This window comes from Triplophysa dalaica, chromosome 15, assembly GCF_015846415.1.
Source record: "Triplophysa dalaica isolate WHDGS20190420 chromosome 15, ASM1584641v1, whole genome shotgun sequence".
Lineage (NCBI taxonomy): Eukaryota > Metazoa > Chordata > Actinopteri > Cypriniformes > Nemacheilidae > Triplophysa > Triplophysa dalaica.
Genome location: NC_079556.1, coordinates 15,954,685 through 15,978,432, shown reverse-complemented (window position 1 = coordinate 15,978,432; position 23,748 = coordinate 15,954,685). Strand labels below are relative to the sequence as shown.

The following is a 23,748-nucleotide window of genomic DNA, read 5'->3' as shown; positions in this document are numbered from 1 at the left end:
TACAAACAGACGTGTTTCACAGCAATTCAACAAAACGTAGCAATTCGGTTGCCGACCGGGGCTTTGGTTGACAATCTTCAATCTGTCATCTCCCAGTACAGCCAAGCTATAACAAACGGATACTAAATCCTGTGATTTGAGTAAATCCAGTTATATCCTTTCCAAAAGCTTTGTAATGCAGGGACAAACAACCACACACTTTCTTTATGGTAAACAATTCGCAGATCACAGGGTAAAAGTCATTCTATAAATGTAGGAATAGCAGATGAAGAGGGCATGCTAAGAGAAAAACAGATTTCAACTCAGGGCTTTGAGCACGTCTTCAATAAAAGTGTAGATAAGATCTGTGTTCTCTCTTAAACACAGAATGCTTGTTGAACTGTTATTTCTGCCAAACTAGGGACTTATGTAGGATTCTTCCCAAAACTAAACTTTAACAGTGTTACAATTTTCAGAAACAATGTTAAGAAGGCTTCCACTGAAGTCATGCAACAAGTATGAAGTATAAGCTTATACAGACCTGATTTGGTTCAATCTGAAAATGTTACACTACATACAGCAAATGTTTTATTACAAGTGCAGTGGTCATCACATTTCAAAGACAAATGCGGTCAGTGAGCTACATTTGTGCCTTTGAAGTTTCTTTCAAAGTAAAATTGTTAAACAATAGCAAATACAGTTACATTAAATGAATAACCTTTATTAATAATACATTTCAAAAGCTGCTGTGTTCAACTTCAAGACCCAGCAGTGTAGCAACCCATAAAGTCCCAGGAGTATGACAGATAAAGTGTGCAGTACGCGAATTTGAGTGGCTGGCCTTTAACTCGTTTATAAAATGTTTCTCCCTCCATTGTGTGATAATAGACATTTATCCTGGCACTGAAATATGGCTTTAATTCATCCAGAGGTTATACAAAGGAGAGAGTTCCAAGAACACAGGCAAAGGAGTGGCAATTGAATTTCTCAAAATGTTCATTTAGCAATTTTGGAATAATCGTATACTGCCGGGCAGAGCAATGTAGGTGGCAATAGGGTCGTACCTGGAGCAAAACTAGTCTTGCCGTGAAACCGGATGATTCCCGTCCTCTGCCCAACCACTATTACACGCTCCCCCAAATGCACCTCTGCGTTCTCATGTGCCATGCTGTTCGCTGAGGGGGTCCTGCTGCGAGCATTAACTGATGAAAAATAAAATTTGTTTCATAACAGTTGTCAATTCCCTCTTTATTCCAAATGTATGACAATAAAAAACCTAAATTAATACGTCATGACCTGTTCTGCATAGCAAGATATTGTAAAGTGAGCTGTTTATTTTACCAACCTGTCAGGGTTTGTTTTGCAGTAATGTATGGATAGTTCAATACATTATTCCATACACAATGCACAACGTGACTTAAAATGGAACAGTTTTCCACATACTCAGAGATAAAAAGCAGAGTCTGAAAGAAGTAAGTACCAGGGTGTTGGGTGGTGGTTAGAGAGGGGGGTGGTTGTGGGGTAAATCTGGTACTCGGAGGGGTCCGTTCTTGCCATGGACTCAGTGGTGTTCTTTGCCGTGAACGTGGCCGTTGTGCTCGCCTGGATGAAGTTTGTCTGGAGTCCAGAGACGATGAGGAGGTGGAGCAACTGCGTGAAAGACCTGCAAAAAGAAAGAAAAGAAACTCTTAAGCACGACTAAAATCGCGTACTGAGGTGGCTTTCATACTTGTTTAATTCAGAACTGGGCAGAGTTTGCGTTTAAAATCGCTAAAGTAAAAGCTGTCAAACTTGAGACCACCTGAAGGAGGTGGTCTGAATGGTTGCATTTGAACTGTGGCGCGGTTCTCGTGAATGTGAAAGCAACACTGACCCAAGTGCACATTTGTTCAGGAAGTAAGGTAACCTGCGCATGCCTTTTAGCAGATTATGGTGTATTTATTTCATCAAAACACATGTTAGAGATGACAGCGTTGGTGATTTACCTTGGATTCGAACAAGGGTGAGCCTGCATTATATTTGCGTGTAGCGATTGCAGTCAGAAAAGTTTGCAAGCAGCAGAAAGCTGTCTAACGTACATAGAGAAAGGTGCGCATTATAGCACCAAATTAATAAAAAACACAAAATATTGACCTGTGTTCTGTTTTTGTCATGCACTTTTACGATGATGCATGAGACGAGGAACAATTGCACTCGGGTTCGGACGCCAGCAAACGTGCCCAGTCTGACATCGCCCTGAATTTTATTTTGCGAACTATTGTTGGACTGACAGACCTGGAGAATCAAGTCTCTTGGTAATTTACTGCATTAATTGATCATTTGAATGTTTTTTTGAAGGATCACTGGACATACACAAAACACATTGTCATAGCCATCCCTTCATTCAAGTTTATTTCTTTACCACTTTTAACAATTTTGTAAGTGCCAGAGCCATTAAGTATGGACATCAAAAGCGTAAATCTGGTTTACATATTGCTGTCTATGAACAGGTAAATGGTAAACCAGTGTTAATCCTGGCTGAATTAAAACAGTTAACATCTCAATGAGTTAATTTTGAACCTATTTTACATAATAACATTACTTAAAATGTCCTTGTAAACACTAATTCTGCACACTTAAATTCAACAGCATTCCAAAAATTAAATGTGCACTTATCAGAGTCAAGTTATTTAATTATTTTGCAATTTCAGTCCTTTAAAATGCAGTCTTTGAAGCTTGTATGAGTCCTGGCCAAATGTTAATCTTGTGGAACCATGGAAAAGTGCCCGAGCCTTGGCACAGCAACACAGACATCTAACAAGACCTAAAATTTTTACCGTACTTAAAGAAGCAGGAAATAGGCCACAGGAGACAAGACAACTTAACCTTCCAGCCCTTAAAAAACTGCTTGGGAATGAGGATCTCATTAAACTATTATATTCACAGAGCATCATGGGTTAAAGACTTCATTATTGAAACAATTTACAAGGCTAATTGTTAAACAAACAAAAAAAGACATCAGTAATAGAGTATATTTCCCCCAAACACAGCCTAAGTGCAATGATGTTATCTAGGTCCAACCTGTTTACTCATTAAGGCCGAATTCCAGCATGTTTTCTTATTTCTTTTCATTTTGAAACATTATGAAAGGTCTCAGGATCCAGCCTTCAAAGGTTAATGTATTTGGACATGTTATGTATACCACACTTATCACTGGCAAATATCAAGTAAATATGATTACTATGACTTTTTATTTTGATTGCATTTATGCTTTTTGTTGTCCTTATGTTGTCCCAATTGCTTGCATTGTTTACCCCATCTGTAAGTCGCTTTGGATAAAAGCGTCTGCTAAATGACTAAATGTAAATGTAAATTACTAATATAAAGAAAAAGCACATTGTAAATGTATTACCAACAAGTTTTATTACTTTGAAAAATGTCAGTTCAAGAGATGGACTGTGTTGATAGTCTGTTAGGACACCTGTGTGAAAGGAACTGATTGGAATTTAAATTGTTATCAAATTTTCAATAGGAATATGAAAGGAAAATCATTACGAAAAGGAAACCTAATCCTTTGAAATAATCCAATTTGTCTATATCAATTATATAAAAATCTAAGGCTACTGTAAAATATAATACAGAATGTGTTAATCATGAATAACAAGGGAGGGAGTCATGTTGAACACTGCCAAAACACATCATTCGCAACACAACACAAGGACCTCCCAAAGAAGCTGCTTCCAAAGCAGTGTAAAGATCTGCACTCCCATGAACCGGCACTACATTTAGATTAACGCATTTGGAAGATGCTTTTATCCGAAGCGACTTACATTGCATTGTATTATACATGGGTTTCTAACTATGTGCAATCCCCTGGGATCGAATTCATGACCTTGGCGATGCTAGCGCCATGGTCTAAACACAGAGCCACAGGAAAGCTAAACTTGCAGGTCTTTGCATTGCGTGCATAACAAGACCGTATTATGATCTTTGCCCACTGTTCAATATTAACAATAGAAACAGATCTCTCAGCAGATTCACACAGACAGTACTTAATTATGTGCAACAATAAGCTTTATATATATTTTTTTTCAGGCTGCCTAGAGGTAAATGATAAGGGGCAGGGCATTTCAAGTATAACATTAACAACTTTCACTTAAGATGTAACAAAAAACGTGCCTGTTCCTATAGCTTTTTATTAGTAAAATTAAGTAACATGTTTCAGACACCTTGAATTATTTTTACCAATTTAACTTCGGTCAAACAAATAGCAAATCTATCTCATTCACTCAATGCACAAAGCTGCTTCCTGTTGCCTACTTTTCAACATAGATTAATGAACTGACTCAACATGGCAACTTCAATGTTTTTGCATAAAGCTGACCCAGTTTTGTGACAATCACATGAATCCCTTAGGAGTGTTTGAAAATTCAGAGGTAATTTTAGTGGTCTGTTTTCAAATTGCAAATTTGTGAATTACCTTCTAAAAGATAAAAAGCTTGGACTTGGGTCTTGGATATTTACACTTCAAAAGAAAGTATTACACCAGCACATGAAATAAAAGCTATACTACTAAGGGTTACAGCAGTAACAACCACGCCACTTCTATTCTTTTTCATGACAAATTACTGCCAGTCTGTTCAAACCGATGTGAGAACTGCTCATTAGGCTCGCCTTCATTGGACAATCAATCAACAGGGAACACAAATATCCACCACGGTCCACTATTCAAATCACCTTGTGAATGGAATTTAACAAGAAACACCTCAAAGTGGCACTGATTAGAGGAAAACTGGGATCAGTCATTTCTTCAGCAGTGGTTGAAAAGACAGTAACATCATCATAGTGTCATTAAACAGACAATGTGTTGCTTAGATATGGTAATTGTGCGCGAATTGGAGGTATACCTGAAACATTTTGGAAATGGGTGTTTGACCGTGGATCATATTTAAAGTCAGGCAGCTAAAAGTGCTCTATGGAGACCATTATCTGTGGAGTATTTTCCCGGATCAGCGAATTAGTCCTACAGGAATAGCTCATTCAAAAAAGAAAATTCTTGTATTAGAAATTCACTGGAATATCATATGACAACTTGTCACAAGACATGCAAGAATTAGTGAGATCACGACACAAACCATATTTGAATATTACTCTTAGAGTATGATTGTTATGGTTTCAATATCTAAATGCTAAACAAAGTCAAAATATAAATACTTTGCTTTCGTACACCTATCGTTTCTCTTCAAAATATATTTGTTAACATACTGCAGTTGTTTGGATTACTTAAATGATCAGTGTATGTGCTTTGTTGGATACCATTTAGAAAGCAAGTAAGACATATCACAGGGAATGGAATTAACACCGGACAACTAGACTACCCAATTGGGATGGGTAACGGTGTCAAATCACTAGCCACATGAAGAGTCATCGTGATATATAAAAAAGTAACTAATTGCACAGTATCTGTGCATATAGTATTACTCGAACATTATTGTCACTTCACAGCAAATAATGGAGTGCCAGGGGGAAGACTCAAAAACATGATAATGTGACTATACTTGCCTGGGATAACTTACTCCATTGTAAAAAAGAAGGTACCCCATGCAAAAAAAGAAGAACAGGGAAAGAAAAGAAAATAATTGTAATGTCAATTGGTTAAATGGGTGTCAGTGTCTTTTATAAGACTCCACAAATAACTTCATATATGTTAAGGTACTGTATGGATTTGTCCACTATATACGCATTTTGGTGAAAGGAATGGAGGATAAAAAGCAAGAATGTGTAAAAGATGTATAATTAACTATATATCTATATATAACCTGTTAATGAAGTTAATATTATACTTATTTATTTGTATGGTCTAGTAGATGTTTTGAATGGTAACTTAACACAACAGAGTAGACAAATTGGCCGGCGAGTCAAAAATATCGTTTAATGGCCAGCATATACATCTAGGATGGCATGAGGGTGAGAAAAAATTATACATATTGATTTTGGGGTGAATTACAGTTAAATCCATAGATATTTGGACACAGGCACAATTTGATATTTTAGCTGTTTACCAAACAGCCCCTTTCAAGGGACCAAAAGTAATTGGACAGTTAACTCAAAGGCTGTTGATTCATCATTTCTTCACAACTAAAAATCTAAAACGACGTCTTGTGGTGCCATCCCAAAAAGGTAAAAAAAATCTGGATCGGTTCCACATTTGTGGAATGATCTCCCTGCTGCTACAAGATCAGCAGATTAAGTTGCCATCTTTAAGAATCGGCTGAAAACACATCTCTTCCGTCTGCACCTGACTGATAATTTCTGATTTCAATTTTTTTTTACAATATCTAATAAAAACGCATGCTTAGATAAACTAAACTTGGCTCTGTACACTGTAGTAGGCATTGTGAGACACGTTTTATTGCTCTTATGCTTACTGTTTGACCCAATTGCTTCCAGATTTTTTTACTTGTAAGTCGCTTTGGAAAAATGTGTCTGCTAAATGACTAAATGTATGGGTGAAAACTCTAAAATGTCTGGAGTTGATTCTATGTGTGACATTTGCATTTGGAAGCTGTTGTTGTGAACCCACAGAATGGAATGTCTGTCCAGATTCAGCCAAATGCAATAGATGCTTCTTAGTACAGATTGAGAATGACCCAAAAACGTACCACGGTTTTCGAAGGTAAATTAATTGAATATCCAGACAAAACTAAAGGCAGATAGACCAATGAGCAAACAACAAATTAAGGCAGCTGTAGTAAAGCCCTGGGCTTTGGTGATGTCTGTGCGTTTTCAGACTACAGGTAGTCACTGCCTGCAAAGGATGCTAAGCAAATACAAACAAAATAAGATTATATTAATTTGTCTAATTATATTTGAGCCCCCTGAACAAAAAAACATGACTTAAAGCTTAAAACCTGTTCTTTAATTTCACCTGAAAATATAACTGTATCTATTTGATATACACTGGTGTAGTACCTGATACCGATCAGACACGCATAACAAATTAAATTTCTTAAATATTACAACAACACCCCTCACCCCACCAGCAAGCTAGTCGGTTGGGGTCTACCCCCAATCTGTAACTTACACCAAGAGCAGGAGAAGATCTCTGGTGACCATAGCAACTCACACCAATCCATCAAGATAGAGTATTTTACGACCGAATGGAATGTATGGCGCTGAACTCTCTTTACTCACTTTGGGGACAGACATACAATTCTAAATGCATTTATATGGAAATGTACATATATTCATTTATACCATTTCCATGTATTAATGTTCTTGTTGTTACGTCTGTTTTAAACATTAATCCAAAGTATCCATGGATGTGTGTTTAACTACTGGAATTATTAGATTTGTAGTAACTCATTTAACCAAGATGATATTTAGATCATGTTTGGTGTCTATGAGCTACATTTGTTATTTCCTTAATGTTGATGTTTGTTGTGTTTTGTTAACTCTTTTCATATTAGTTTTATCAAACTCTTAGAAATCTTCTTAGTGAACATCCAATCAGCTCTCACATGCAAAACACCATCTGAGAGACAAAGACAATTAACTTTCCCTCCAAAGTTGCCATCTCCTGATTGGATCAGTCACGTCTGTAGGATGTGACATCCTTACAGTTTAAAAGAGACCACGAGAAGAGTCTTTTTTTTCTTTGGTTCTTGTGTCAAGGTTTTAGGAGTTGTTCTTCAGGTTTGCAGTTTGTGGGGGTTTGTTCTTTCTCTCCTTGCGTTCTGCATCTCCAAAGGATGAACTAGAAGAAGACTTCACCTTTGACCCATAAGTTTGTGCCAGGCTGCGGCCTCGTCTTTCCAGATACAGATCCTCTCCATAAAACTGGTTCTCTCTGATCACTTTCAGCCAAGATCACCTGGAGCCTTAAGAAATTGCATCAGGACACTTTCTTTCTTTTGATGGGCAAGACGTGCAAGTATCAAACTTAGTCTTATTAATGGATGCATAGGGCATTATTAATCCTTTTAACAAAGGTGCTTTACAAGAAGAAACTGATGTTTAGTTCAGGCTATTGATCTTCTGAATATCATATACTGCCATAAATCCATACTCTGTTCTTCTCTCTGCTTCAACTTCAACCTTCTTCCAATGCTAAACTGTATGTGTGTGTGTTAGATTAGTATGTGCCTAGTCTAGGTAATAAAGTCCTGTTTTATTTCACACGTGATGTTGTTTGTAGTTCATGCTCATAATCCGGAGTCCCTAAACATGCCGATTCTTGCTACCTGCTCGTAATGCTAAGTGATTTCCCCAAATCATGAATTTGATCAAGATAATTATAATGATCATTATTAATTAAATTCATCCCAATTTGGGTTGATATTTGTTTCCCTTACAAAGGGTGGTGGAGAATATATTACTTATAATTGTGATCAAAGCTCATGATGATTCTTACATATTTGATGAAGAATAGTGTTTAAATAATACTGTTCCTCATTGAATTCACTACACTGGTATAACCAAAAGTCCTTCAAACTAGAAGAAACAGAAAAGTTAACTTTAGGAATAAGGGCTATAAAAGCAGCGTGTAAGGCTGAACAGAACAAAGAGGTCTAGAAAAGAAAGATAAGTAAAATAAAATGGAAGAAGGCAGTGAAGGCATTACAGTTTATAATCAAACTGTTTAAAAAAAAAAGGTGTTGTTGAGGCACCCACCATAATCACATTTACATTTTGGCATTTGGCAGACGCTTTTATCCAAAGCGACTTACATTGCTTTATCCTATACATTTTACATAGGTATTTGCAATCCCCTGGGATCGAACCCACAACCTTTCGTTGTTAACGCAATGCTCTTACCACTGAGCTACAGTAAAACTGATTATCAAACAAGTCAAGTTAATACATTTAAAGTCATTGAATATTAAAAACTGAATTTGAAAAGAAGCAAAACAACAAAACCTAAAATTATAAAACCAAAAATAACTGCACTAGTGAATTGTGAATTGACTACAGCCCTCTACTTCCTGGGTACATGATGTCACTATTCCGAGCGCTTATAATAACCTCCGCCCAAAAAAATACGCCACAAAATGTGCGGGTCCTTCTTTAGAGAAGTGGAAGAGCCGCTGGAGTAGTGTTTGGTTTATCAGAGATTGTAAACATTTGACACAGCTAAACTACTTTCACCTTCATCACAGTCCATGACATTAAAACGGGCGTAACACACAGGGTTTCTGCCAATCTCATATTAATCTTGAGTACCTATAGAGTAGTATTGCAAACTTGTATTTTCGAAGAGTATTTAGTTTGATCACATTAATAAAAAATTGATACGGCTTCACGATTGTTTCCAAAACATTTAGGTGTTTGTTAGGTGAGGAAGAGTGCTTTCTCCTAAGGGCTCGAATGGGGGCCTTTTGAGGCCCGCCAGGACCACGTAAAGGTCCCAAGAGGGTATGGAGTGCGGAAAAGGCGGATGCCGCCTCCTCGCGCCCCTTAGGAACCAAATGATCAGGTCGTGCTGTCCCAGCAACTGAGTCGTGATGAGCGCCAATAGCGGCTAAATACACTTTCAGTGTGGAAGGGGAGAGGTTAGACTCTCTTGTAAAAAGGACAAAACATTCCAGATCGAGCAACTCTGTGGGTCTTCTCTTTGAGTAGAACACCAGGAAGAGAAGAGGCTCCACTGATAGGCGTATAGCCACCTAGTGGCCGGAGTCCTAGCCTGAGTGATGGTCTCAAGCACCTCCAGATTAAGCCACTCACGGTCTCGTCGTCCCATCCAAGGGCCAGACGTGGAGGTTCCAGAGGACTGGCCTGGGATGCCACAATGTACCTTTCCCATGAGATAGCAGGACCTTCCTCAGGGGGATTGGCCAGGGGGAGTTTTTGTAGGAAGCATTAGCTCCGAGAACCAAGTCCGTTTGGGCCAGTACGGCGCAACTAGAAACACTTGATGCTCCTCCTCCCTGACCTTGCACAGGGTCTGTGCAATGAGGCTCATTGGGGGGAAGCCGTACTTCCACTTGTCCCGCGGCCAGCTGTGTGCTAGAGCATCTGTGCCGAGGGGGTCTTGGACAGAGAGTACCATAGCGGGCAATGGATGGTGTCCAGGGAGGCGAACCCGAACCGCACCCAAAAAAGCTGGACTGCGCTGGGGTGGAGTTGCCCCTCTCCGGGAGGCGTCGACTGACGAGAGAGCGCGTCGGCGGTCTGGATCAGGTTGCCAGGGATGTATGTAGCTCTCAGGGAGCGGATCACCTGGTGACTCCACAAGAGGAGGCGTCGGGCGAATCTTGTTAGCTGCCTTGAGCGAATGCCACCCTGATGGTTGATGTACTGTTTAGGTCAAAGTTTGCACAAAAACAGCAAAACTGCAAAGATACATTGAAAACAGTAAAAGTTTATCATTATAATTTAGAAATAAATTGTTTGTTTCGCAGGCAACAGTTCAGTAAATAAAATACGCCTGACAGTATCAAGTACTATTTACCATCCAAAAACAACGAGTGCTTCAGAGCTGTGTCAAATTACGATAATGTACTACAACCCGCGTCGCAAAACTTATTAAAATTCATATTATTATAGTCTTGTATTTGAAATGAACCGTTTTAAATATTCAAAAAGCTGAGGGGCTTTTGGCAAGACATGACTGGCTTAAGCCCCAGAAGCCCTACCTAAAGTGACTGACCACCACCCACTCACGCTGAACAGTAGCCTACACAGAGTGCAAAAAGAAGTCTCTGGTGTAACAGAAGTAAGGAGAACAGCTGTTCATCAACATTAGTGTGCCAATGGAAACTTATGTGGGTACACTGTCGTTCCCTGCAGACTTTCTCTGAGAGAAACTGCAGTTTTGTAAAGCATAGGACGCTTTGATATGTGTCAGCTATATTGCTTTTAAAACTGATGCCCTTAATGTGTGCAGGATATTCTACATACATATAATTATTTATAATCTACACTCTCAAAATGAATATAGGCTTTTCACGAGCAAGCTACACATCATTACATTTATTCCTTTGTGTTTTGTACATTATGCACATACAAGCCGATTGCAACCAAAACACAGACGTATGACTTAGTTTGTCTTACCGCGTGCAGTTCAAGTCCTGCATCTTTAAGCACTGATACAGTATCATCTATCAGTTTCAAACGATCTCCAAATCCAGCGTTACATCCACCCTTTATATAACAACCATCTCTGAAATGCCCTGAACAAACAGACACACCTAAACTTCACTATCGCAAGAGTAACGAGCTGCTGCCCATCTTGGTGCAGATTATCGTCTTGGTTACGTATGTAACCTCAGTTTCCTGATGGAGGGAACGAGACGTTGTGTCGAGAACGACAGATGGGGGTTCGCCCTTGAGAACCAATCAACTCTGACTACTATAGAAAAGGCCAATGAAATTTGGCGAATGAAATTTGCATGCCGGGCTCCGCCCCCGGATATCCGGAATAAAAGGAAGCCGGCGTGCAGCATTCACTTACCTTTTGTTCTGAAGAGCCTGAGAGCCTCTCACGACTGCAGCAGAATACGATACGTGTTTGTGGCATAAGGGACACAACGTCTCGTTCTCTCCATCATGGAACTGAGGTTACATACGTAACCAAGACGTTCCCTTTCTGTCGGTCTCTCGACGTTGTGTCGTGAACGACAGATGGGGTTGCCTATGGAAAACGCCACAACGCTGTATCGCGTCACAATCTCTAGCGAAGCGACGGAAACAAGCTTGGGCGTGTCAGCTCGATGCTTTCGCGAAACTGTAACCTTCCAGTGTGGTGGTCGGGGGGTTCCAGAGCTTTCTTGGAGAAAGATGGGTACAGCCCTGACCGGTAACCTTTCACGGACGAGGCCTTAGCTCTCTACTGGCGAGAGGCCGTCCGGCTCGGGTTTACAACGGGTGAGCCCAACTCTTAATCAGAGAAGCGCTGCAGAGGCCACCTCCTACCCGTGGGGAGGAATATGGTGGATATAGGTATGGTCTCGTCCTTGGAGGAGAACGCATGGAACGTGCAGACTGGGTAGTCAACCTCGAGGTGGAGGTCCACCTGGGGAAGCTCATGGGTTACCAGGAGTGGGAACCATTCTCATGAGGATACATCAGACGGAACAGCCCACGGAGGGGGTGTTACGGACGTCCGGTAGCACTAGGTCCGGTTAGAGCTATCTGTGATAGCTCACATGGTATCCCGGCCTGAGGGGGAAGGCTGCTCTGCCCAGCCAGCCCCCCTGGGGGTGCTTGCTTAGTGATGGATGGAATGCCTATTCTTAACCAGTGTCTGGGTAAGAAGGGAGGTTGGTGAGGTACCAGTTTCTTAGCCATGTGTTTGGGTAAGAAGAAAAGGTAGATGGCACACTGACCCAACCTGTTAGAGGGTGGAAAGGTGCTTTCGCAGGCATACGCCCCCTGGATGCCAGTCCTACATGTCGCCACGTAGGACGTGGGCTGACACCGGGTTTACGCGAAGGTTGCTAACCCTTGCGAAGGTGTTTGGGCGTAGCCCAACCCGCAGCTCTACAGATGTCTGCTAGAGAGGCGCTTCTGCCAGTGCCCAGGAGGTGGCTAAACTCCGTGTGGAGTGAGCCCTCACTGCCAATGGGCATGGGAGATTCTGAGATCAAAAGCCATCGTAACGGCGTCCACGACCCAGTGCGCCAGCCTCTGTTTGGAGACAGCCTCCTCCTTCTGCTGTCCTCCAACAGACACGGAGCTGGTCAGAGCTTCAGAGCTCTGCGTGCGGTCCAGCACGTACTGGACACAACACTGATCAGGTTAGGTCTTCCTCCCCTATGGGGAGCGCCTGCAAGTCCACCACTTGGCCCCGGAGGGAGTAGTGGGAACTTCTTGGGCACGCATCAGGGCCTGGGTCTCAAGATAACGTGAGAGTTTCTAGGGCCGAATTTAAGGCAATCCAGGGACACGGAGGCTGCTCGGTGGTCCCCTACCCTCTTGAAGGATGTGAGCACTGTCAGGAGGGCAGTCTTACTCTGTGAGGAAGATCGGAACCTCCGAGGGGCTCTTGGGGGGCACTGAGGCTCCCCAGGACCACTTAGGGTCCCAAGAGGGTATGGGGGGGAGATGAGGCAGCTTCCGCCCTCTCGCGCCCCTTAGGAACCTGGTGACCAGGTCGTGTTGCCCTAGAAACTTTCCACCGACTGAGTCGTGATGAGTGGCAATAGCGACTACATACACATTCAGTGTGGAGGGGAGATGTTAGTCTCCAGTCTCGTAAGAAGGAAAACACAATCCTGATCGAGCACCTCAGTGGGTCTTTCTTATTGAGAGAGACACCAGGACGAGAAGAGGCGCCGTCTAGAGGCGTGTAACCGCCTAGTAGATGGGGCCCTAGCCAGGGATGGGCAGTATTTCAAATACATGTATTTAAAATACGTATTTGAAATACAAAATAGTATTTTGTATTTTAAAGCCTTTGGAAAAATCTAATGTAATTTGTATTTAAATACATTTAAGATGAGTATTTTTGTATTTTCAAAATACTCAAAATACTTTGAGCCAGTCAACCTTTTTATCAGGGTGTTTTCGTGCATCAACCAACATAATTCAGGCCAGACACGCCCTTCCCCAGCCCTAACATTCATGCACGTGAGCTTCAGCTGTAGCTACAACCCAACAATCTGTATTGATTGTGTGCATCTGTGATGACACTGATTAATGATACACCACACAAAATCTTTAGCTTTTAGTAGAAAAAAAACAACCTTTGGTTGAATAATGCCAAATTCTAATTTTATTTATTTTTTATTTTAGACAAACTTTCTATTTTTGTTACTGAGTTTGAAGTTATGATGGTGATAAAACATCCATCCATCCATTTTCTACCGCTTTTCCGAACTACCTCGGGTCACGGGGCATCAAGGCAGGATACACCCTGGATGGAGTGCCAACCCATTGCAGGGCACACACACTCACTCATTCGCTCACGCACTCACACCCTACGGACAATTTTTCCAGAGATGCCAATCAACCTACCATGCATATCTTTGGACCAGGGGAGGAAACCGGAGTCCCGGAGGAAACCCCCGAGGCACAGGGAGAACATGCAAACTCCACACACACAAGTCGGAAGCGGGAATCGAACCCCCAACCCTGGAGGTGTGAGGCGAACGTGCTAACCGTTAAGCCACCGTGGGTGATAAAACATAATAAAATAAAACATTTTATAAAGTGTCTTTTTTTGTAGTTATGTATTTCCTACCAGGCAGGGGAAGGGAAGCGGTAAATAAAATGAAAACGAAAGTTTCTTAGCAGTTAAACACATCATGCTTTTTGGCATTTAGAATAGGCCCAGATAGATTTTAGCCTAATAGGGGTACCTGCACTGAATCACCAATTTCACATGTATTTTGTGTATTTTCAAAATACAAAATACTGTATTTGTATTTAAATACATTTTTCCACACAGTATTTTGTATTTGTATTTAAATACACTTTTCCACACAGTATTTTGTATTTGTATTTTAAATACATTTACATGTATTTATGCCCATCCCTGGCCCTAGCCTGGGTGATGGTCTCTGCCATAGAGGGGGAGTAGCCATCTCAGGATCTTCTCGTCCCGTCTAGAGACCAGACATGGGTGTTCCAGAGGTCTGATCTGGGATGCCAGAACGTGTCCCTCCCCTGATAGAGCAGGTCCTCTGTCAGGGGAATGGTTCAGGGGGAGTCGCTGTCCAGAGCATCAGCTCTGAAGCCATGTGCGGTTAGACCGGTGTGGTGTAACCAATAACACTTGGTACTCCTGCTCCCTGACCTTGCACAGCGTCTGTGCAAGGAGGCTCCTGGGGGGGAAGGTATGCTTCCACCCATCCTGCGGTCAGCTGTGCGCCAGGATATCCGTGCCGAGAGCATGGAATACCAAGCGGGCAAATGGTGGTGTTACGGGAGGCGAACAGGTTTACCTGGGCCTACCCGAACAGTCTCAAAATGAGCTGGACTGCGCGGGGGTAGAGTCGCCACTTTCCACGAGGCATAAATTGGCGTGAAAGCACGTCGGCTGTCTAGTTCAGTTTGCCCGGGGTGTGTGTGGCCCGCAGGGAACGGGTCACCTGTTGACTCCACCGGAGGAGGCGTCGAGCAAGTTGTGTTAGCTGCTGTGAGCGAACGCCACCCTGACGATCTGTGTACGCTACAGCTGTAGACGGTCTGCTTCATCATTCCCACGGGGGGGTTCGTCGGCTGGCGGAGCTAACCATGTCGCGGGTGTCCCCAGAGGGAAGGTTGGCTCCGACTTTTTACCTGCCTGGCGGGACGATGGCACGCACTGTCGGTTTGAGAGTGGTGACAGCCGGTCGGTTCGCCGTGCACAGTCCAGTGGAGTGTGCGATAGGCTGCAAGTACACCCGGGGAGAACAGAAAACTCTGCGAATAAGTGGGCGCCAAGCCCTGAAAAGGTCCCGGCTTTGGGGACGCGGCAGGAATCGTCCCGTACCGACCGATCAGAGCCGTGGCTGTAAAGGTTCGGGCCCGATGTTTTTCTCCCTTGGGTCTTCGCGTCAGTGCCCCTGCTCGGAAGAAGGTTGTTGACGGGGTGGAGGTTTCCCCCTCAACCTCTTCTTCCGGGGTGCCGCCTGTGGGGGCACAGGAACCGGAGCCGATGTCGAAGGGAAGCAGACGTCACCTGAGATCTCGGAGGCCTGTAGGCGGCCGAGTCGCGGCGTGAAAAAATTTGGCTAATTGCCACGGTCTGCTTCACCATCAAAAACTGCTGAGCGCAGTCCTTGACGGTGTTACCAACAACCCACACTGCGAGATGAGTGCATCAAGAAAGCGGACTTCCTTGGTGTCACTCTTCTGCACAAGGTATAGCCGGGGGTGTCTCTCCTGGACCCCTACCGTGGACATCGTCCGACCCAGGGCCCGCGCCGCCACCTTAGTCGCCCGTAGAGCGCTGTCAGTGGCGGAAAGGAGATCCTGCGTTATACCCGGGTCGGCCTTACCCTCGTGGAGCTCTCTCCACGGCCTGGCGGACCTGCAGGATGGCCATGGCATAGAGAGAGGAGGCAGCCTGGCCCACGGCAGTGTAAGGCTACCACTGATGCCGAAGTCCTACACGCTTTGGACGGTAGGTGTGGCCGATTCCCCCAAGGAGGTAGCCGCCCGCGGCACAGGTGCACCGCAGGCGCCCGTTCCACCCGGGGGATCTCGACGTAGCCTCTGGCTGCCCCACCAACGAGGGAAGTAAGGGAGCCGGAGCTGGTTTCACTGGAACGGTCCGTGAGTGGAGCGTTCCAAGTTTTACACAGCTCCTCATGCACCTCCAGGAAAAACATGGCACCCGGGGTGGGCGCGGTTTGCACCGCGCTCCGACCTCAGGAACCACGCATCCCCGCGTTAGCATTATTTGACATCACTTCTGCTTCCTCCTGAACTCGACCGCTGGGGGTGGAGCTTGGATTTGCCAGAGTCGGATGCCAGTCTCCCTCCGATGCTGGGAGCGACATCTCATCTATGTCACACATCGTTTCCGAGTGTGTGCGTGAGGATCCGGACGGTTTGCCACCGCCGGTTGGGGAAAGTTTAGAAGAGCGAATCAGGGTGCGATCGGCCCGTGAGCACTTGGCTGGCGGGTTTACGTTCGCAGAGTTCCCCATATCACTAACGCTGCCACCCGTTACCGCAACTTCAGAATGACAATCTGCGGGCAGATGTGTCAACGAACGCTGCTTCAGCGTGCTGGACGCCCAGACACCTAACGCAGCGATCGTGTCCATCCCCCTCCTCGATGAGGGTGCCGCACCCCAGAGAACAGCGGGACATGCCGCGCTGGAGATTGCGCAGTCAGTCCGAAAAAAATCTCTAACACCTCCGGAATCGCCGAGACGCCCAGGGGAAGGTCGCTGTAGGTGAAGACGATCCGCTGCAACACGTCGTAGATCCGGCAATGTAGAAGAAGAGGAATTCATTGAATTCGTTCTGTTCGTAGTCATGAGCGAAGGCTCCTAAGAACAAAAGGTAAGTGAATGCTGCACGCCGGCTTCCTTTTATACCGGATATCTGGGGGCGGAGCCCGGCATGCAAATTTCATTCGCCAAATTTCATTGGCCTTTTCTATAGTAGTCAGAGTTGATTGGTTCTCAAGGGCGAACCCCCATCTGTCGTTCTCGACACAACGTCGAGAGACCGACAGAAAGGGAACTTGATGGTAAGCGGGTCTCGCTCGTTGGTAGGCTTGTGGGAGTGTTTTTTCTTTCACCTTGCTGTGCTTTTCCGGGAGAATGGCCAATGAAAGGAATAGCTTCCCGGAATGTGTCATCACAGGGATCCAGAATTATTAAAAACTTTCCGAAACTAGTTGGAGTGCTGGGGGAGTGTATCAAGTACAGAAATACGACGTCATACTTCCAACTCGTTTTTTAACAAGTTGAGCATGTTAAGCATGAGAACCAAGCACGTTTAAAAGTGTAAAGAAGTCAGAATGCATGACATAGCAAGATACCCAAGATAAATACACATTTTGTGTATGTAGCTACCCCTACATTTATGTTTCATTGTTGAGTGTCATGTCTCCATAAACAGAGCCTGGGGTGGGCACTGAATTAGCACACAAGTGATACTCACAAGCTCTCTCAATAAATTCTACATTCTTCAGTGCTCACATTGCTTTTTACTGTCTCTAAAACCCTTAAGGGGACCTTATCACCACTGTCACCATTAACACTTGTGTGAGTTTATTTATCAAGCTATTCCACTGGGATGCTAATTAGCATTGAGCCTATGGTGCCTTCTAGGCTTTATCTGATATTGGGTTTGTAGGCTGTAAAGAGGATCATTAAGCAACTAGTTATATTAGAGGTGTACCTGTGTTGACCTTTGACGTGACCCGTGCCAAGTCAATGCGTCTTGGGCGGGGAACAGGAGTGTAAGGCTGGCGGGAAATCTCTTTGCTGCGCTCAAAGAGCTTGCTGATTTTAGAAAGGGGGGCGAAGATTCCTGGAAAGGAGCAGGCAAGCATGAATTGCATTTACTTTAATGTATGTAAATTCCAAATTTACGTATGTGAATGAAAATGTATTCAAAGCACCCTGCAATGTATTCAAGGTATACAGTTTATCAGTATTGATGTTTCCTGGCAATCGAACCCATGACCTTGCACAACCATGGTTTACCATCTGAGCCCCAGAAACACATATTGAGCTACAAGAATACGAAAATGTCTGATGGTTAAATTATTTAATGACTTAAATAAAAGAAATATCTAACATACCTAATATAATACGCACCCTTAGCAACATAAACATTCTGTTGCTGTTCGCAGTCAGTCAGGGACTGCAGTATTTTTCAGTAGAAGGCTTAAAGAGCTTTTTCCTAAAATTATTTTTGGTTTTGCAATGTATTGTATTGTGCTAGTGCTGTGTAGTGAATAAGTCAGGATACAGCACAGCCTCTCATACGCTACTTTTTGCCCAAACCCTGAATTAATTAAAGAGTTAACATTAAACTATGCAAGTAAATTTAATTTATCTGAGAAACAATGTCCATATCACTTACCATGCTTATTAGGGCAACTGAAGTACTGGACGCCAGCCACTGATCCATCATTTTTGCCCACCGGTTGGTGAAGCTCCACTCCAGCCCAAAGACCACCGGAAAATTCAGTACTGCCGCAGAACCGTAGCCTACCAACCTAACCAACAAAACATTTTATATTTAATCATGGGACCACAGAAGCACCTCGCAGAAATCACTTTAGCAAATGGGGGTTCTCTGGGAAAAGTGTGAGAAATAGTTTACTGGATGTGTGTGCTACAGAGGAGAAAATACACGTTCAATAGACCTGTTTGACGCTATCTTTATCTTGCTCTGTTCTCGAAAAAGCAATGAAAAGTGATTACTTCTTTTTCCAGAAAACAACAAGCACATTCGCACACAATGTTCGTAGTTTGGCTCGTACTGGTCAATCGCTGGAGAGCCAACCTTGCTTTTTTTCTTATGCTGACATTCATAAACAGGCAAATAAGCTTGGATTAAAAATAAGGTTAAAAGTAAAATGGAAATCAAAGAAAGCCAGCGGCGCCAAGGATCCCAGAAGATAATGGTGTTTTGATTAGCCAATCTCTAGATGCACTCTGCTCACTTTAGTCCCAATGTGGCGGAGGATTTCATTAATGGCTAATTTTCTGTGCGGGTATGTGAGGGCGTTTGAGACAGACGCAACTTAAATGATTTATTTCTGCAAGGACGATGCAGATGAGAATACCCTTTAATTCTCTAGACTGCAAACTCTTTAGTCTCCTGACCATCTATTTTCCATACCAACTCTTAATGGGTTATTAAACAATAGCAGCCTTTATCCATTACTGATGATGTCATGAGCCTGCCTTTGGATTCTAGATTTGAAATTGCAAAAGTAGGTCCCTCCATCCGAACTTTGCATGCCATAGGTAGGTGAAGTAGCTCTGTTGTGTGACATCATTAAAGACAGGCTACTCTTACATTTTGAAGTTTACAAGTGCACAAGTTAGGTTTACAACAGGTACATTTCGAAAGAAGCAAAATTCAAGTCTAGAAATTCAAAAGTTGCACTAACAGCCTTGCAAGCTTTTAAGTGTCAATTTGTGGTATGACTGTGAATTTAAATAAAGAAAATTGTGTAAATATTTACTACATGTTTCTCTCTGTATTGTTGCCAATTTACCTACCATAGTAGGCAAAATTAAAACTAATTTCTTAAAAATATCTCATTTTGAGTTCCAAAGAACAAAAAATAATAATTTATTCAGCTATAGTAGTCAATGATGTCATACAACTGAAATATGCCAACGTTCTTCCAAATATATGTCTTTGTGTTCAACAGAACAGTGTTTGAAACAACTTATAGTAACTTAATGCCTCCACCTTTAGGATATCATTTAGAAAAGTTATTTTTTTTCCTCATGGAAAGCTATGAAGTACTTTCTTTTCAACAATTCTTTTTTAGATGTAAGCTTTGTAGGAGAGAAACTGTGTCTATTAAATGGGTTTTCTCAACAGCTCCAATCCATACCAGTCATAATAAATCTGTTCTAGCACTAGCAACCCCTAATAAGTAAGCCCTTTTTTTATACTATATGTAAGGAGCAAAAAAATAACTTTTTGTATCTAAAGAAACAGTACTATTATGTACTTTATTGCAGTGAAGTAATGCTGGATTTATAAATGCTTTACCTTTTGACCAGCGATGACTACTTTGTCTCCAAGGTGAAGGCCCATACTCGAAAGCTGGGTACAGGCCTTGTCTGAAAGGAGGCTGGGAGGTCGGACATGTAGAAGAGGAGCTTCTGGCCAGGGGAGCACTTCCTGCAGCAATGCACGCAACTCTTTGGCTTGGCCTGCTGCGTCAGCTATTTCCAGGGGCATGTCTAGAGGGTCTGGAACAACATCAGCTGGACACTGACTTTTTTCATTCTGAAATAAATAATGACAAGCATTTTTTTATTATAAGTGGTTACAGTTAAGCTGTAATCATAAAACAGCAACCAAAATACATAAATGTGGGTAATATGCATTTAATTATGTACTGTAACCAACAGAGATGAAGGATATCAGTTTAGTCATGACCCTCAGGATATGATACAGTGGTAGTGGTAGTTAGAAAAGTAGTATTTTCACCAGTTAAAAAATGGTTTTAAGTCAGTGATTTTGTATCTTTTGCTGAAGTGTGTCAGTAAGAAATATCCATTTACATTTCCAAACATTCATGTTGCCATTAATTGTAATCCAGTACAATTTTTATTTGCACAATGGGTCTGACAACAGCCAGTGCTCCACACAGAGATCTGATCTCATCATCCAGTATTTCGGGAAAGAACAAACTAAGACAGTCTAAATACAGAACTGTGGCAATGTCTGCAAGGTGCTTCAAGAAACTTACCTGCACAGAACTGTTCAAAGTTTTAGACATTTGTATAAAAAGACTGTAAAATGAGTATGATGTTAAAAGAATGTCATACATAGATTCTCTTTATCAATTAACTTATATTAAATCAATTAAATCAACATTTGGTATGACCATCCTTTGTATTTAGTGCAGCTTTTGTCATCAAAACAACAACATTATTAAATGCAGTGTCTCTAGCCAACTGCTTGAATATTGGACTTGTTGTGCCTGTAGTGGAGTAGGCGTGGCGAGACCGTGGTTCAAGACCGGTGAGTAATTGTTAATGAGCGCCAGCCCTGCACGCACCGGTCTCGAATCACGTAGGAGATCGGGAGCATATAAGAGAACGAGCGACCGGACCGTCAAAGAGAGAGGACCGGGCCCGAACATGTTTATGTTTGTATTTATGTTGTATTCACCGGCCGTCGACCATGAGGGGCAATGCAGCTCAACAAATCAGAATCAAACATCACAACTGACCGTTTTATAAAGCCATATGAGCTTTGTTCACTTTGTTCACTTTGTTTAGCTGTGAGTTGACATGACATGAAAAAAATGGCTTAATTGGAGTATGGCCACTATGTAGGGACAATGGTAAATTTGTGGATACTGTGGTTTTACTGCAAATACCATCCCTGCAGAAAAATGAAGGACTTTGTGAATTAGATTTTTCTATTGAATTCCTCTTCGTAGTGTGTTTTGGGTATTATTCCAATAGGATTTACCATCCCACCAATAGAATCCATCACATACAAGTAGACAACAACAAGGATCCTTACAATACAATTCCTATTATAACCATTAAATGCCATTACATTTTCTGTTGTATTTTGGGGAGGGTTCTATTGTTTTTATTTCAACAGGAATAGTTCAACTATAGTTGCTATTCAAAACACATAATTCATTTTCCAAACAGCTTTAAATGAAATAGAAACAGATCAGAAGTTAACACACACACACACTTCCTGAACTCTGGCAAGGGGATCTCATGAAACTTCGAAGGAAAACTTTATATCTACCATTTTCTCTGTCTTGGTGTATGTGATGTTTATTTACCATTTAGGCATTATGCTGATCATTTTTATGACAATGTCTTCTATGATCTTTGACTGATCGTAGTGCTCGTTCTAAGCTATGCATCACACATAATTGAACCCAAAGGTGATTACACCACCCTTTATCATGTGACTTTTTCAGAGCTCTGATCAGCTCTTTGTCTGATTCGGAGAGCAGCAGGGAGGACAGTCTCCAAACAGAGACTGGTGCACCAGATCATGGACGCCGTCACGACAGCGTCCCGATCCCAGTTGGATATTCCCACGGGGGCCCCGGACAGGGACACCTCTCTGGCAGACTTCTGCAGAGCTGTAGGTTGGGCTACGCCCAAACACCCTCGCGATTCGGCGTAAACCTGTATCAGCCCGCGTCCTGCATGGCTACGTGTAGGACCGGCAGCTGGCTGGGCGTATGCCTGCGAAAGCACCTTCCCACCCTCCCAGTAGGTTGGATCAGTGTTCTACATAGCCTCACCTCTTTTCCACCCCACGTGGTAAAGAACAGGCATTCCATCCATCACTAAGCAAGCACCCCATGCGGGCCGGCTGGGCAGAGCAGCCCTGCCCCTTAGGCCGGGATCCCATATGAGTTAACGTGTAACTCTAACCGGACCTAGTGCTACTGGACGACTGAAACACCCCCCCCCCCCCTTGGGCTGTTCCATCTGACGTACCCTCATGAACGGTTCCCATCTCTGGAAACCCTTGAACTCCCCAGGTGGACCTCCACCTCGTGGTTAACTGCCTCAGTCCACACTTATTTCATGAGATCTTCCCTAAACGGTGAGACCATGTTGGTATCTCACTAAACTCTTCACAACAGCAGGAAGAGGTCGCTGCAGCACATCCCTAATTAAGGAAGCAGTGCATAACCAGTGAACCCTGACCGGACAGCCTCTCACCGATAAAGAGAGATAAGGACTCGTCCGTAAACGGGTGGTCGGGGCTTCCCACCTTTCCCTTGAGAAAGCTCTGGGACCCCAAACCCATCACACTGGAAGGTTACAATTTCGCGAAAGCTCTCGTGTATGACAAGCCTAGGTCTGTCACCGTCGCTCCCCTAGAAACGCGATACAGAGTAGTGGCTTTTCAGTGGGAACTCCATCTGTCTGTTCGACACAACGTCGAGAGACCGACAGAAAGGGAACGTCTTGGTTACGTCTGTAGCCTGATGGAGGGAACGAGAAGTTGTGTCCCTTATGCCACAACGCGTATCGCCCTCTGCAGCAGTCGTGAGAGGCTCTCAGGCTCCTCAGAACACAAGGTGAATGAATGAAGCACGTAGGCTTCCTTTTATACCGGACATCCGGAGGCGCAGCACGGCATGCAAATTTCATTGGCCTTTTCAAAAAGTAGTCAGAGTTGATCTCAACGACACAACGTCACGTTCCCTCCATCAGGGATAAAATTATCTTTCAAAGATAACATTTTATGTTGTTGTTATGTTCACAGCAAGCTTCAAATCTACAAAAAGCTGCAATTTGCTAAAAAAGGCTGATTCAATTCATTCATACAGTGCTTTTAAGATGTGCCTTGCTGCAAAACAGAGGAAACAGGTGACAAAAAAATTGAAAACATAATTTTAGCAATACATATCAATGTGTCAGGGTTTTGAGGGAAGAACCCAGATTCAGGCAGCGAAAGTACGGGGTGAACAAAAAGACCTTTATTATACAAACAAAAAACCAACGATGGGGGAAAAGCCAGGACCCAACTAATATAAAAACATGAAAAAACAACACTTCCCACAATGGGGAAAAACCCAAAAAACTAAACTTAATAAAAAAGAACTCGACAAGACAATAAACAATAACACGAAAAACAGGAAAACATTACCTGCATGATAAAACACTAGCTAAAACAGTCACAATCTAAATAGATTAGGTGAAA

General features: G+C 42.9%; 1 protein-coding gene across 3 annotated transcripts in view; it reads right to left on the bottom strand.

Annotated features, from left to right (window-relative positions):
- Window positions 1–23,748, bottom strand: part of LOC130437140 (CAP-Gly domain-containing linker protein 4-like) — a 41,223-nt gene that overhangs the window by 5,299 nt on the left and 12,176 nt on the right. For all 3 annotated transcript variants that reach the window (XM_056768317.1, XM_056768316.1, XM_056768318.1), the window contains exons 4-8: window positions 20,092–20,331; window positions 18,436–18,571; window positions 17,746–17,877; window positions 1,460–1,642; window positions 1,044–1,181 (exon numbers count right to left, since the gene is read on the bottom strand). In XM_056768317.1, the coding sequence (XP_056624295.1) occupies window positions 1,044–1,181; window positions 1,460–1,642; window positions 17,746–17,877; window positions 18,436–18,571; window positions 20,092–20,331 (829 nt within the window). The remainder of the gene's footprint in view (window positions 1–1,043; window positions 1,182–1,459; window positions 1,643–17,745; window positions 17,878–18,435; window positions 18,572–20,091; window positions 20,332–23,748) is intronic.